The sequence below is a fragment of the Bos mutus genome, chromosome 29 (assembly GCF_027580195.1).
Source record: "Bos mutus isolate GX-2022 chromosome 29, NWIPB_WYAK_1.1, whole genome shotgun sequence".
Lineage (NCBI taxonomy): Eukaryota > Metazoa > Chordata > Mammalia > Artiodactyla > Bovidae > Bos > Bos mutus.
Window position 1 is genome coordinate 28,672,490 of NC_091645.1, and position 15,620 is coordinate 28,688,109.

The 15,620-nt window shown below is 55.0% G+C and overlaps 1 protein-coding gene across 1 annotated transcript; it reads left to right on the plus strand.

Moving 5' to 3' along the window:
* Positions 1–2,757: 2,757 nt before the first annotated feature.
* VSIG10L2 (V-set and immunoglobulin domain containing 10 like 2) lies at positions 2,758–14,741 on the plus strand. The gene is made up of 12 exons (XM_070365039.1): positions 2,758–2,839; positions 4,426–4,773; positions 5,016–5,291; positions 7,265–7,540; positions 8,091–8,339; positions 9,078–9,338; positions 10,927–11,217; positions 11,854–12,150; positions 12,829–12,951; positions 13,436–13,460; positions 13,560–13,612; positions 13,750–14,741. Exons 1-12 carry the CDS (start codon positions 2,758–2,760, stop codon positions 13,845–13,847), a joined length of 2,379 nt encoding a protein of 792 aa, XP_070221140.1. The 3' UTR covers positions 13,848–14,741.
* The last annotated feature ends 879 nt before the right edge of the window (positions 14,742–15,620 follow it).

Here is a 15,620-nt window from a genome sequence, read left to right on the forward strand (position 1 = left end):
ATAAACAAGGCTGAGCACAGAAGAATTGATGATTTTGAACTGGAGAAGATTCTTGAGAGTCCCTTGGACTGCAAGATCAAACCAGTCAATTCTAAAAGGAAATCAACCCTAAATATTCACTGGAAGAACTGATGCTGAAGCTCCAATACTTTGGCCACCTGATGCAAAGAGCCAGCTCATTGGAAAAGAACCTGATGCTGGGAAAGATTGAGGGAAGGAGGAGAAGGGAGTAACAGAGGATAAGATGGTTGGATAGCATCACCAACTCAATGGACTTGAGTTTAAGCAAACTCTGGGAGATAGCAAAGGACAGGGAAGCCTGGCGTGCTGTAGCCCACAGGATCACTAACAGTCAGACACGACTGAGCGACTGAATAACAAGAGATGGATAAGCAAAACCCTAACAGTACAACACTGAGAGAGATAGTGATCTTCTTGCTAGGGAGAAGAAACTTAGCAGTTCCGTGGACCCCTAGCCAGCCCAGAGGGGACGGAGCCCGGGGTGGGTGGGGACAAACTGAAGAAGGCCCAGAGGTAGGGAGCCAGGTGGGAAATGAAGGCATTGGAGACGGGGGAAATGGAGAGAATTCGAGCTCACTGGTGAAATGCAGGCAGCAATGCTGTTTCCTGGCGGGCTGAGAACACCCGGCACACCCAGCACAGACCTGTCAATGGACAGGGACTCTGATTACCACTCAGGTGGAGAAGAGGAGGGCCGGATATGCTGTTGCAAATATTGAATGCCTTTCATTTGAAAGTGGAGAAGGAAATGGCAACCCACTCCAGTATTCTTGCCTGGAGAATCTCAGGGATGGAGGAGCCTGGTGGGCTGCCGTCCTTGGGGTCGCACAGAGTCGGACACGACTGAAGCAACTTAGCAGCAGCAGCAGCATTTGAAAGAGGAATTCGAATAGTTTCACAATGTTTCATTGGAAGAACTCAACCCCAAGGACAGATGTGTCAGGAAAGCAGATTCCGGTTCAACCCAGACACAAAGAGGGCAAGAAAGAGACATTGACTGGACATGCACTGTGGGACGGGGGTTTACCAGATGCTGGATGTGTGTGTGTGTGTGTGTGTGTGTGTGTGTGTGTGTGTGTGTTGAGGGGGTGGTTTGGGAAAGATTCAAGTGCGTTTTGTATACTGGGCACTTCATTTCTGTTAGTTTTACATCAGCTCCCCCTCAGATCCTCAGGCATTAGATCCCAGAGGTTGGGGACGCCTACTTTAAGGGGTTCTGATTTACCCTGTCTGGATCCTCATGTTTTCTCTGGATACAGGGGGTGCCAGCCACCCTGGGGTGGATGGCAAGCCCAGATCCCTATTCTCTGCTCCCCAAAGAATGGCTAATGGACATTCTAATGCTCCCCCAGTTAGGATGAAGGCATCAGAAGAGAAGGGCCATAGAGCCAACAGGGGACAGCAAACAGAGGACAGCAGCCTATCTGCCCCACCTATCCCCACTACACGGGACCCCAATCCCCAGGAACCATCTGCCATTCTACTCAAAGCTGAGTTAGGAACGAATGGGGCCTAAAGACCCTGTGGAAGACAGGGAAGAACATTGGCTATGGGTTGAGTGAAGGACAGGGGTCTTTCCACTGTCCTACGGCCACTGAGAAGCCGAGAGTACCACAGCCAACATCCCTGGGCCCAGTGATGCCCTGCCTGGCATCAGCTCTGACAGCCCCTGTCCTGGCTGAGCCCCAGGGAACCTAACACCTGACACCCAAGCTCATCTCACTGGGGTCCAGGAATCTCACCCTCCCCCAAACCCTGCCATCAGATAATGGAAAACTCTGACCTTATGTCAGGTTGTCATAAGAGACAGCTATAGCAGCAGGACGTGCTGAGAACAAGAGAGGGGAGAGAGAGCTGGGATTCAGAGAGGCCAGCCCAGCAAGCTGGTGTCCATTCCATCTCCAGGGCCCTGACTTTGCAGGCCAGATCTGGCCAGGAGCTTGAATGTTAGTACACCGACTATGTGCACCATTCACACGTGTGTGTGTATAAATTGTATCAAGCATATATACAAAACTAATATACAGCTTGATGTACTGTAACTCCTACCTGAGACAAGAAATAGGACATTACAAGCACCCAAGAAGCCCCCCAGACGCTAGTGTAAGTTTTTCGTTTATAGTCACAATAATCTTTACAAGAAAGGAGGTATTATTATCCCCGTTTATCTGTGAAGAAACTAACACTCAGAAAGGCTCAGAAATATCCTAAAATTTTTCGGTTGATCAGTCAAACCTGAACTCTGGAGTGTGTTTGACTCCAGGGCTCCTGCCAACACTCCACCAGCGTCTCTCCCTGAAACGTGAGGAAAACACGAGAGGCACAGACAACGTGAGCCTCCCGATCCCCGTGGTCTGGAGGGCTGCACGCAGGGGTCCCGCACTGGACGGGTGGTTGGACCTGGCGAAGTTGGGGCCTTTGCCACATCCATGCTCACACTCTCTGATTTCATATTACTGAAATCAAGTTTCAGGGACTGCGGGTCCTCCCCGGCCCGGTCTCGCCCTCCCCAACTCTGCATTATGGATGGAGTGAATCATCTGGTAAATAATTCACCTGTAATCAGGATGGTGAGGGTAACGGGAGATCCGGGGTGGGTGTGTCAGGAGGTGCCCCGGTTGGCAACCTGAGCCAGACTGCCCCCCAACCTTCCAGGGCTGGGCTTTGCTCTGGAGAGAGGGAGCCTGAGAGGCGGGCAGGAACCTCGGCAGGGCGGCCACGCAGGGAGATGGGGCCATGGTGGGTCAGGGGGCCCTGCTCAGCCCACTCGGCCTCCTGCTGCTGGCACCTCTCTGTCTTCTGCATCCAGGGGCCTCGGGTGAGTGATGCTCAGTCCGCCCTCCACAGGAGCCCACCCCTACTCACATCCCATTATTTCTTTCCCTTTCGTCCTCCTGATCCTCTTTTTGCCCTTGTGTAGCCGTTCAGTGAAGTCCATTAACTTCATCCACCTGCCAGACATCAGCCAGTGTGCGCTGAGTGACCTCTCGTGCCAGGGCGGGGAGGCAGGCCCGAGCACCGAGAGTGCTCTGCTCTTCTGAACTTTGAAAAGCCGTAACAGCTTGTGCCGAGGGCCACTGTCGGGGTGTTAGCTTAGCGTGACACGGTCAGACCTGGGTTTCAGGACGTTCCTTCCAAAGCTGACAGATTTCAGGGAGCTGGAGGCAGTGGGGAGGTGTTTGCAATAGTCCAGGTGGGAGATGCTCATAGCGTCCAAAGTAAGGTCCACGGGGTTGGAAAGCACCGGTTTCTGGATTAAATGCCTTTCTTCTTGACCAGCTGAACATCAGAATCTTGACTCTGATCCCGTCCCTCCAACTCCATGCCCGTCTCCTCCTCTTCTCTCTCTGGGGAAGCTGACAGCAATGGGGAGAATCTGAGGTCAGGGATTAGGCAGGGCTCCAACCCTAGCTCCGCCATGTACCGTGTGGTTTTAGACGAAGTGATTTCATGTTTCCGAGTCTGGGGAGGGTATGCCGTGGTTGTTATGGTGAGGATCAGTAGGTGATCAGCAGGGGAAGAGTTCAGGGCAGGCACGGTACGGGGGGCACTCAGTCAGCAGAAGCTTGTGTGCGGGAGCCCTGGGGCTCGGTCGTCCTCCGAGGCACTTATCTTTCCTAGTTTGCTGAGGCTCCCTGCAGCATGCTGACCACAAGCGACAGAAGGACAGGGGCCCAGGCAGGCGTGAGGGTGCCTGCTGGATCTGCCCCATCACTGCTGTCTACTGCCTGGTGGACCGGAAGCTCCATGAGGGCAGAGATGGAGGGCTCATTTGTCACGGTAGCCCATGCCTGGCCCCGTGCAGGCGCTCCAGATTAACAGCTGATGAATGAATGGGTGCTGGGTGGGCTGACGGCAGGCTGGGATCATCTTCCCTTTGCTGCAGTGGGTCTGGAATCCCCTGGAGTCTTTACGCAGATATCTCCAGAGCCTGAGTTACCAGTGGTCACATATACCTCCTGAGCCTCGGGGGTCGTTGTCTGGCTGGTCATCAGATTGACTTCTGGATGGTTGTTAATATACAGATTCCTGGGCCCTGACACCCCTCTCCCCATTCGGGGATTCTGACTCAGTCTTCCGAGATAAGGCCCAGGAATCTACATTTTATCAAGCTTTCTGAAAGGCCTAATGGGAACCTCTGCTCCCACATTCCCCGATTTCAAGAAATCCCCTAACCCACCCACTTGTATAGCACAGCCAGACAGGAAGCTCTGTGGGCCCCTCAGAAACCATCTCTTGTCTTCCAAGTCCCTTCTGGACTTTGATAAGGCTTATGCTGCCTTATCAAACCCTGCCCAGCCGGCCCGCCCTGCAGACCTGCAGATAACAGAGATTCTGGGCGAGGAACTGGAGCAGGAGACCTCAGACCAGCCCGGACAGTCTGCGTTGCCTCTCTGTCTCCAGGGCAGCTCCATCCGACCAAAGGAGCCCCCAGGGAGACCTCCTCCATCCAAGGAGTGCGAGGCGGCTCAGTGGAGCTGGACTGTGGCACCCAGTCTGCCCCCCTGGTGGTCTTCTGGAGCTTCACTCCCCTGGGCTCGCTGATTCCCCAGCCTGTGGCCGTCGCCAGTGGAGGGGAGTTCAAGGTGGAGGCCAGCGCCTCAGCTCTGGGGGCCGTGAGTCTGCGAAACAGCAGCCTGGTGCTGTGGGAGCTGCAGGAGGGGGCCCGCGGCCACTTCCTGTGCCAGGCCCTGCATGCGGCCAGCGGCCAGCTCCACGCCACCTACTCTTCCCTCGCTCTGGCCGTGCTGGGTGAGGGGCCTGGCCGGGCACCCCGGCGGGCTTGAGCTGCTGTGCGTGCTGCTTGGAGTCTATTTGCATGTGCCGCCCGTTATGTTCTGCTGGGCTCGGGTTCTATGGGGCCCTCCTCCTGGGAGCAGGGACACCTGGGATCATGCGAAGGGACGCTCGGGGGCCTGCCAGCAAGTGCTGGGCCGCTGGGCATGGCCTGGGTCTGCGATAACAAACACAGGGCCTCTCCTTCCTCTGGCCAGTGCCTGTATCGAAGCCTCAGGTGTGGCTGAGTGACCCGTCCCCAGTGGAGGGGGCCTCCTTGGTGGCCACGTGTATAGTGCGGGAGGGCACGGAGCCCGTGACCTTTGTCTGGCAGCATCAGGCACCCCGAGGCCCTGCAGAGGCTCTCATGGGGGTCACAAAGCGTCTGATCCAGCTGGACCCCGTCAACCGGACCCACCTGGGCTGGTACACATGCACTGCCCACAACGCCGTCAGCCAGCTGAGCAGTGATGGAGCCTTCCTGGACGTCATCTGTGAGTCACAGTGGCCGAGGGGAAGGGGTCAGGGCTGGCACCCACCTACCCACCTGGGCTTGGCCTCCTGACACATCTCGGGACCCCCCAGGAGTACCCTAGCCCTCCAAGAGGCTCCAGCAGGCGGGAGTCAGGGCTTTGTACCCACTGGGGTCAAAGACGGCTCTAGTACAGGGCATGTTCACCTTGTCAAGGTCGAGGACCCTGTTCCCAGGAAAATGTGCATACATTCAAGGTCAGTTTACCCTAACTTCAGGGGGGGCTCAGAAATTCTGCTTTTGACCAATTGGACCCTGAAGAAACAGGGAGGGAGTTTCAGTGAAAAGAGAGGGTGGCAATTTGATCCTAAGTCTGAGGCTGAGAGGTTGCAATTAGAAGTCAGAAACTTGTCTTGGAAGCACACACAGCAAACAAAGGATTAGAAAGATCTCCAAAACAAGTGAGGAAAGAAGCAGCAATCTGTACAAAAGTGGATCGAGGACAAAAATAGTTATTTCAGTAAAGAGAACACATGTAGCAACTTAACTTCTAAAAATTTTTTTCAAAAGATTTTTTTGAATTTAAAAATGAAATCAGGGGTTTGTGTGAAAGATGAAGACTAGGATAGTCTAGTGCTATACTGTCCAATAGGGTAGCCACTGTGTGACTGTGATTTCTTGGGATGTGGCTGAACCTGAGATGTGCTCTGAGTGTAAAGTGCACACTAGACTTTGAAGATTTAATCTAAAAATAAGTATGTATATCTGTGCATATATATGGGCTTCCCCAGTGGCTCAGACAGTAAAAAATCTGCCTGCAATGCAGGAGACCTGGGTTTGATCCCTGGGTCAGGAAGATCCCCTGGAGAAGGGAATGGCAACCCACTCCAGTACTCTTGCCTGAGAAATCCCATGGAGAGAGGAGCCTTGCAGGCTACAATCCATAGGATTGCAAAGAGTCAGACATGACTGAGTGACTAACATACACACATATCTATATATATACTTATATATACATACATACATATATATATATTCATCAATACTTTTTAAAAATGACTTTTGAATAAGTGTACATTATTTATTGATTTAGTTTTTAAAAATTTTGTCCATGCCACATGACATGCAGGATCTTAGTTCCCCAACTGGGGATCAAACCCATGCCCCCTGCAGTGCACGCACAGAGTCTTAACCACTGGATGGCCAGGGAAGTCCCAATATTTTTTATGTTGATTGTGCATTGAAACTATAATATTCTGCATGTATGTGGTTCAACAAAATATTATTAAAATTGGTGTTTTTTTTCACTTGGTTGGGTTTGGTTATTTTTCCTTTCTAAGATTTGGAAAATTTAACACATGGATAGCGCTGGTCTAGCACATTTAAGGAGCTAGGACTCTGCCTAAGGATGTCCACTAATGATGTGGCCTGTGGAAATTGTCAGCAGAGGAGCATGGGGGAGACAGGTGAGAAGTTCTTGGGAAGGAATTAGGAGCAGAATGAAACCAGCAGAGAATTCAGTCATTTCTGGGAATCAGGGAGAGAGAGGACCCAGGAGACAGGGGCAGTGAGGAGAGCTGGCTGCTAGGGTTATGCTCAGGGCATCTTCTCACCCAGTTTTTATCCCTTTCCAGTCTAAAAGGATCAACTGCCCCAGTTCCAAGAAACCCCTCAATCCCAGGCAGATGGGAAGGACTGGGCATCCTGCCTCTTTTCTGCCCAGCTGGGTCTTGCCCATCCCCCGACCCCAGTTCAACCACCAGTCCCTCAGGGGCTCCCCCAGCCCAAGGTGCTCACCTCCACCAACCCTGGTCACCTACACTGGACTGTGAAGGCCCCTGCTGCTTGAGTTCCTGGGGGCCTAGCACAGTAGTCGACACAGCTGGTACATCATAGATACCCACTGGGTAGGGAGTGAACTCAGCAACGACTATACGAGTGACTGAAGGTATGGTAAGTGACTGGGAGGTATGACAAGCCTTCCTTGCCCTCCAGATGGTCCAGACAATCCTGTGATCACCGTGGAGCCACTGGGCTTCACTGAGGAGGGATTTGGGGCCAGTGAGAGGGAAGAGGTGACCCTGAGCTGCCTGGCTGCATCCAACCCCCCCAGCCTCTACGTGTGGCTCCATGACCACACTCAGGTGCATGCCGGGCCCACCTACGTCATCGCCAGTGCCAGCCGTGCCCACACAGGTCTGTACACCTGCCTGGCCCGCAACAGCCGCCTGGACACCCACACGCAGACCAGCGTCCAGCTCACCATCTACTGTGAGTGTGTGGGGAGGGGCCCCTTGCAACAGGAGTCCCCCGGACCTGTGCTCTAGCAGAGTCCAGGGGCCCTGGTGTGGATGTGGATTGGGAGGGAACACTTGGGAAACCAGATGGAGTTGCTAGGTGGTCAGAGCGGGTCTATAAAAGCCCTCCAAAGTGGGAAGGGGCGGGAAGACGGGATGACCATATGTAGACCCCTCCCCAGGGAATTGTTCTTTCACCCTGGGGACTGAACTGAGGCACAGAGAGGGTAAAGAGAAGGGCGCAAAGCAGAGAAAGGGAGACTTCCCAGGTGGGGGCCTAGGGGGCTCTGGGATTCCTCATGGACTCTGAATACCCACCCCTCTCCCAGCCTCTGCCCTTGGCCTGAGAACTATGCCTTTCCCTATCAGCCCCTCACACAGATCACTCTTTCCCGGCTCACCAACTTCTCCCTACTTCCTCCACCCTTGACACCTCAGGCCTCCAGGCTCCCAGGTCGGGGGAGGGTGGAGGGGGGGTTGCGGTGCACTGCTCCAGCCCTGCCCTCACACGCTTCTCCACCCAGATCCCCCCAAGGCACAGCCCTCCTGTGCTGTTCTCCCTGCCCCTGGGGCACTGGCTTTGCTCTGCACCTGGCCTGGGGGGCTTCCAGCTGCCCAGCTGCAGTGGGCCGGACCCCAGGGAGCTGGCCCCACTGCGCTCAGCAACGTCACCTGGAGTTATGCAGCCACGCATCTTGCCAACGGCAGCGCCTTCACCTGCACCGGCAGGCACCCAGCTCTGGCTCTGCCCATGCTCTGCAGGATCACACTGTGTGAGTGGAGATGGTAGATGGCAGGGCATGCCAGTGCAGGCAGAGGAGTGGGCAGGGGGCCGGGGCCCAGACCACTGGGGCCATGCGGTCGGAGAAGGGGCTGCAGACCACAGTCTCCCAGACCTGCTGCTTAATGGGGAGGTGGCAGCACGGCTCAGTCCCCACCTCCAGCTTTTCTCTCCTCTCCAGCCCCGGTCTCCACCCACACGGTGGCTTAAGTCTGGCTTAGAGCCCCGTGACACCCTCGTTACCATCTCCCAGCCCCCAGGGAGGACCTTATTTTTACTGGTCTATTCTCGCACGCTTGCATTATCCACAGGATCTTAAAGAGTTGGGCACGACTTAGTGACTGAACAGTGAACAATTATCGCATGTTGGCCTTGAGACTTGCCTTTAGTTTTCTTTCTACGTTGGGAACTCCTTCCCATCTACCAAGGCCAAGTTCATATGTCGTCCTGTCTTCAGTCCTCTTCCCTGAAGACCCAGAGACTCTGTCTTTCTACCTATGCTCTAGCACACATCAGATTATATCGCACTCTGTTCCCACTGTTTCCCAGGCACATGGTCAGCCCTCAATAAACGTCAAATGAATGAATGAATGAATGAATGAGTGAGTGAGTGACTGTGTACTCAGAGGCATGAGTGAGTGAAGCAATTAATGAAGAGTGAAGGGATGGGTAGGCCTTCCAGCCCTTTCTCCTCCTGTAGCGCCGTGCTGAGCCATGATTCCCTACCCAGGGGAACCGCTCTGGAGCCCCACTTGCTGGACCTTGGCCACAATCAGAGACCAGTTCATCATGCTGAGCTGTGAGTGGCCCGGAGGCGAGCCCCCTGCTGTGCTGAGCTGGCTTGATGAGCAGGAGCAGCCTCTGGGCAGCAGCAGCTCCTCCCCGGCCGTCTACCTCCTGCAGGCCCAGGAAGACCTGGCTGGCAGAGAGTTCACGTGCCGGGGCACTCACCCACTCAGGGCCCCTGACCCCCTCTGCCGGCTACGGCTCGGTGAGTCAGAGCTAGAGGCTTGGTTCTGGGGCGGGATGGGAAGAGTGGCTCCCTGGAATTAGGGTGAGGGGCTCTGGGGGTTGGCGGCTGAGGAGAAATGCAGAGTAAGTCAAGACCCTGTGTCACCTCCCCTCCCAGGGCCTCAAGTTTTTTGATGCATAAAATCAGGGGGCTTGGTCTAGGCCTGTGTTGTCCAATAAAAATATAATGTGAGCCATAGATAGAATTTAACATTTTCTAGTAACCATGTTTTAAAAAAGTAAAAAGAAACAGTGAAACATTTTATTTAGCTTGATATACCCAACACACTGGGCTTCCCTGGTGGCTCAGACGGTAAAGAATCTGCCTGCAATGTGGGAGACCTGGGTTTGATGCCTGGGTCAGAAAGATCCCCTGGAGAAGGGAATGGAAACCCACTCCAGTGTTCTTGCCTGGAGAATCCCATGGACAGGGGAGCCTGGCAGGCTACAGTCCATCGGGTCCCAAAGAGTTGGCACGACTGAGCGACTAACACAACCCAACACGCTGATATACTAATTCCAACGTGTAATAATAAAATTATCAGTGACATTTACATTCTTCTTTCTTTTCATACTGCCTTCAAAATCTAATGTGTGTGTTTCCAGTGGCAGAACGTCTCAATGTGGACTGGCCACATTTCAACTGCTAAATTGTCACGTGTGGCCGGGGAGTGGGGGAGGGGGGCTGTTATTGGAACGCAAGGTCTAGACTTGGAGGGATGCTGTCGCCCTGGTTTTCATCAATTTGCACAAGGTGCCTAAGTGTCTTCTTGATTTGCATTAACGAATCAGGCACCAGAAGTCCTCCCCTGCTTCTCCTACTCCCTCTGTTTTTGGTCTGATTTCTTTCTCTGTCTTCATCAGGCCACGCCAGTCCTGCTTATCGCCAACTCATGAACAAAGAATTAAACATGAAGTAAAAATTTGAGAAAAGCGAACGGCATAGCCGTCACCCAGAACACTTGTCACAAAATGTTTCACGTCTTGGTCTGCAGAGGCCGAGTGACTAGCATGGTTTTCAGGGAGGTCCACCACTCAACATATTTCTTTCCCTTATTACTCAGCCTCAGGACTGGAAATTCCATCACAGGAGATTCATGCACACCTGAAACCCTGCGTCTGAAACCCTGGGTCTTTAGGAGTTAGTCCATAAAAACAGCACCTGCTATGGGCCCGGCCCTGTGCCTGGGGTGGAGGAGCTGTGGGCCTTTGGGGGGTGGGGATAGGAGGCCCTGGGCCAGGTGCTGGGAGGAGGGGGTTAATGCAGAGGTTAAGTAGGGCGGGGGCCCACCTGCAGGAGCTGCTCTGGGGTCGGGACGGAGAGAAGCATCATGAAACACAACTACTGTCAGTAAAACTTGGAGCAGGTGGTACTGGGAATTCGGCATAAAATGAGAGACTGAAAGAGGGGGCAGACGGGGCCAAGGCAGGCTTCACTGTCAACTCTACAGCCCTCCCGTCTGCTTTCTCCCCTCCCCACTCCCTCCACCACTGGCCAGCGCCTCCCCTCTGAGCATCCCCACCAGCACAGCGGGCACCTTCTCACCTTATCCTCTCTGTCCCTACAGAAGCCCCTCAACTGGCAGTGGCTGAGCCCCGGGTGTCAGTGCTGGAGGGGGAAGAGGCCTGGCTGGGATGTACCCTCCTGGGGGGCATGCCACCTGCCCAGCTCCTCTGGCTGGGACCTCAGCGACGGCAGGTGGAGCCAGGCACTTTGGGATTCACTCTGCACCCTGAGGGGACCCAGCTGCGCCTGAATGTCCAAGGTGCCGACCCAGTCCGCCACGGGGGCACCTACCAGTGCGTGGCCCAAAATGCCTTGGGCAACAGCAGTCGGAGCGTCCTGCTGGAGGTCCTGAGTGAGTGAGGGGTCGTGTGCACATGTGCGTGTGTGCGCAGAGGGAATGGGGAACCTCCAGCCACTGCTCTTTAGGTGGAAAGGCACACGGATTCTCTGCTTCAAACCTTGGATGCCTTATCTTTCTGAGGCACAGATGGACCCTCAAAAAACACAAACCCCACGTGAACGTGAATCGGATGCCCTCGAGTTCAGGCAAACAGAACTCCATGTAGTCAGAATAACTTCCTTTTCCTCCATTTATAAGGGGCTTCCCTGGTGGCTCAGACGGTAAAGAATCTGCCTGCAAAGCAGGAGACCTGGGTTTGATCCCTGGGTTGGGAAGATTCCCCTGGAGAAGGGAATGGCAACCCACTCCAGTATTCTTGCCTGGAGAATCCCATGGACAGACCATGGAGCCACGGAGTCGGACACAACTGAGCGATTAACACACACCTCCATTTATAGAGGAGGAAACTGAGGCCAGTGTGTAAGTCTAGGGTAACACAGACCAAAACTACACAGAAGTAGTCGAGGCTACAACCCCCGTCTCCGCATCCCCACACCACCAGCTGTATCTCAACGAAACCCTAATAAGCCCTGGAGCACACACATGCATGCACACACATGCCTGTATGTGTCCCCGCCTTCACCCCAGGATACCCCGCTCCCCCCAACGTCACCATCAGCCGCCTGACCTACGGGAGACGCCGGAGCGAGGTGCAGCTGCAGTGGACCGTCCGAGGCCCCGGCAATCTGACGGGCTTCCTGGTGCAGCGAAGGGCCGGCGTCCCAGGCCTCGGGGCAGGGGCTTGGGAGACCGTGGCTGGTGACATCGAGCCGGAGAGCAGGGGCCGGCGGCTGGGGGGCTTGGACCCGGGGGTCCTCTACGCCTTCCGCGTCCTGGCTCTGAATCATCGTACGGCTGGCCATCCCTCTGAGGTGAAGACACCAGGTGCCTGGGCTTGCGTCGTGGAGAGACTTGCTTTTCTCCACTGAACCCACCCCGAGTCATTTTCTTCTCCGCAGGGCATGCGTTCCTTTGTTGTTTCCTCCTGAGCCCCTCCACCCCCAGTCTCTGTCCTCCCCTCCGCCCTCCCCTCCGCCCTCCCCATCTCAAGTAACCCCACTGCTGTCTTTCCGTCCCTCTCAGAGTCTCTGGAGGCCTGGGCCTAGCAGCGGGAACCATAGTCCAGTTCAGATCAGAAGAAATAGTGAACGGGAGGTGTAGTTGCTGGTAGTTAAATTAGGGTGAGGGCCCAGCTCTGCGCCTCAGTCTCACCTCCCGGGGCACAGGTGGGCTCTTGGCTTCCTGCTGTTCATTCTCCACCCTGGGTATTCCTTCCCTCCCGCCCCAGGCTGCCGAGATAACCAGACTACTGCCTGCTCTGCCAGATAGAGGGGGCTTGGCTGGGGACTCAACACCCCAGGAGCCCAGGCAGGCTGAGCACCCTCTCCCGGGGAGACACCTGGTCTCCCGATTCTCTAGGTCAAGGCTTGCTCTTGATCACAGCCCCCAACCCCCAGGTGGAGGGCCAACCGGAGGAGCAGGGCACGGCCTGCATTATGCCCCAGAGCCACTGTTGCCGAGCTCAGCAGTGGCTCTAAACCTACCCTGTACACCCTCTCCTAGCGGACCCTCCCTTCAGTGCCTATGCGGCAGTGCTGGGTGCGGCAGGCACAGGAATGGTGGTGGCGACAGTGGCCTCCCTGCTGGTGTTCCAGTATGCTGCCCGGCACCCGGACACCTTCCCCTGTGAGTGGGAGGCTCAAGGACTGGGCTGTTGACCCCAAGAGGCAGCCCCATATTAGATAGGCTTCCCTGGTGGGTCGGATGGTAAAGAACCCACTTGCCAGTGCAGGAGATGCTAGAAACTCGGGTTTGATCCCTGGGTGGGGAAGATCCCCTGGAGGAGGAAATGGCAACCCACTCCAGTATTCTCGCCTGGAGAATCTCATGGACACAGGAGCCTGGTGGGCTATGGTCCACAGGGTTGCAAAGAGTTGGACACAACTGAGCAATTTAGCACACAATACATAGACTCCCCTGGGCAGAATCTAGGCTCTTCCTTAGTTGTGCCCTCTTCCCAAAGCTAGAAGTCCATCAGGGCTCCAACCCTGAACCTTGGGGCATCTAGGGCACCCCCTTCCAGGTTCCTGAGCCTGGGGAGAGGAGGGTTATTCTTCCGGGACCTAGGCTGGTTGCTCAAGAAATGCACCTCTTCCTTTTCTTCCTTCAGGCCTTGGGCGCTTGCTCGTCCCCAGGTGCGTGTGGAAGCCCAATCACTCTGGAGGTCAGGATTTTCTTCTAACTGGACAGGAAGGCTGGGAAAGTATAACTTTACTCTCCTACTTCACCCTCAGGGAGCAAAGTCACCAAGATCAGGGCTCAAGGGGTGGCCCCGAGGCAACGCCAGGTAAGCCCAATTTTACCCCCAAACTGGGGAGAATAGTCATGAGTCACCCATGGTAATCAGTCTCCCTTGTCCTCTGGGAGCAACCTGGGACACCCCCAGGCATCTCTCTTTCCTTTGCTTGTGTCCATTCTCTGTAGGCACCGAACCATCCCCCACCACCCCAGGTTCAGATCCTGCACAAGAATCCACGGAGCCCCCGGTAAATGTCACCATCACAGTGACGGCCACACCATGAGGCCCCAAGCGGAAGGTGCCGACAGGCTTAGGGGAGATGGTGGGGGGATGGGAACATCCCCTCGTCACATTGAATCTTAAAGACAAGGTAGCTAAGACCCTAACTACCCCTTCCCGTTGGATAAGCATCTTCTTACAACCAGCGGAAGGCTCAGCTGCAGGGCCTCTAATGACTTGGTTACGAAACCAGTCCTGGCCCAGCTCATGGCAGACGGAAGTGGAAAAACCAGGAAGACACATGACTGCGGAGAAGATCGCTGGCTGTCCGAGGGCAAGTGAGAACCACGGTGCTGGGAATGGTGTCTGGACCCATATGACCTAGCTTCCCGCCTCCAGCCTGAGTTCACGCACTGAACAATCTCTCAATAAATCATACATGATGCTCTCACTGGTGGAGGGTTAGTCCACTTGCAGTTCCCACGGGGAGAAGCTGACCAGCTTCAGTTGGGACCCAGGTTTCCCTACTGGGAGGAAGCTAGGAGATGGGAAATGAGATAGGCAGGTGTGTGTGTGCCCTTCATGCAACGGTAGCAAGAAATGTGCTCTTCTCCCATCTAAGTACTAACCAGGCCCGACCCTGCTTAGCTTGCGAGAGCAGATAAAATTCGGCGCCTTCAGGATGGTAGGGCCGTAGAGATGTGATCTTCTGGCTCTTTCCCAATCTCCAGCTCCTTCCCCCTCAAACACAAGCTGCACCAGGGCTGGTAGAGGGCCAGGTGCCCAGAGCCCTTGTCTCCCTTTCACCTCTTGTGCAGGCACAGCACAGAGCCTGCCGTGGCCAAAGGGCTCACAGTCGCTGGAGTCGAGAATCGGTGCCAACAAGACGGGACAGGGGTTCCTGCCACCAGGCTGGGGGAGCTGGCTGCCAGGGGCCCGGGGCTGGCCAAAGTCACACTCTGTCAGCCGCCGGCATGACTCACTGGCTCCGAGCGTGTGTGTCTGACATCTGGGTGAAGCACAAATGCGTGCTTGTTCCACTGCCTCCGCGGGGGACGCAGAGGAGAACAAACAGCCAGGCGGCCAAGGGATGGTCCTGCCAGGAATCGGGAGAGTGGCGCCTGAGAGGAAACGGAGCGCTGACAGAAACGGCGCGCTCCTGTTTCTCACGGACTCAGTCTCTACGAGAAGAGGGCTTTCGGGTTCCCTCAGAGCTCTCAGGACTGGGGCTGAGGGTCAAGGAAGGCCCGTTTAAATCTCTGGAACACGCCGTGACAGGCAAAAGTCCCTGGTGGCTTTCTGGTCGAAGCAGCCCAGACACTGGGTGTTTTTGTTTTTGGCTGTGCTGGATCTTGTTGTTTAGTTGCTAAGTTGTGTCTGACTCTTTGCGACCCCATAGACTGTAGCCCCCCAGGCTTCTCTGTCCATGGGATTTCCCAAGCAAAAATACTGGAGTAGGTTGCCATTTCCTTCTCCAGGGGCTCTTCCTGACCCAGGGATCGAACCCGTGTCTCCTGCATTGGCAGGCAGGTTCTTTACTCTCTGAGCCACCAGAAAAGCCACGTGGGAAGTGCCAGACCTTAGCTGTGGCACACAGGATCTAGTTCCCTGACCAGGGATTGAACCTGGGCCCCCGGAGCGTGGAGTCTTAACCACTGGACACCAGGGAAGTCCCACCCCAGACACTTTTTTTTTAGGGCAGTAAAGCTAAGCTGCTTCTTAAGACTAAATTTCTGGGGTTAACGGTAAAAATAGACAAGGTCTGAGAAGGGATCCCTCTTTCTCACTCTCCTCTGCCCCCATTTCCTTCTGAAGAAATGCTAAGCCCCCTAAGGGG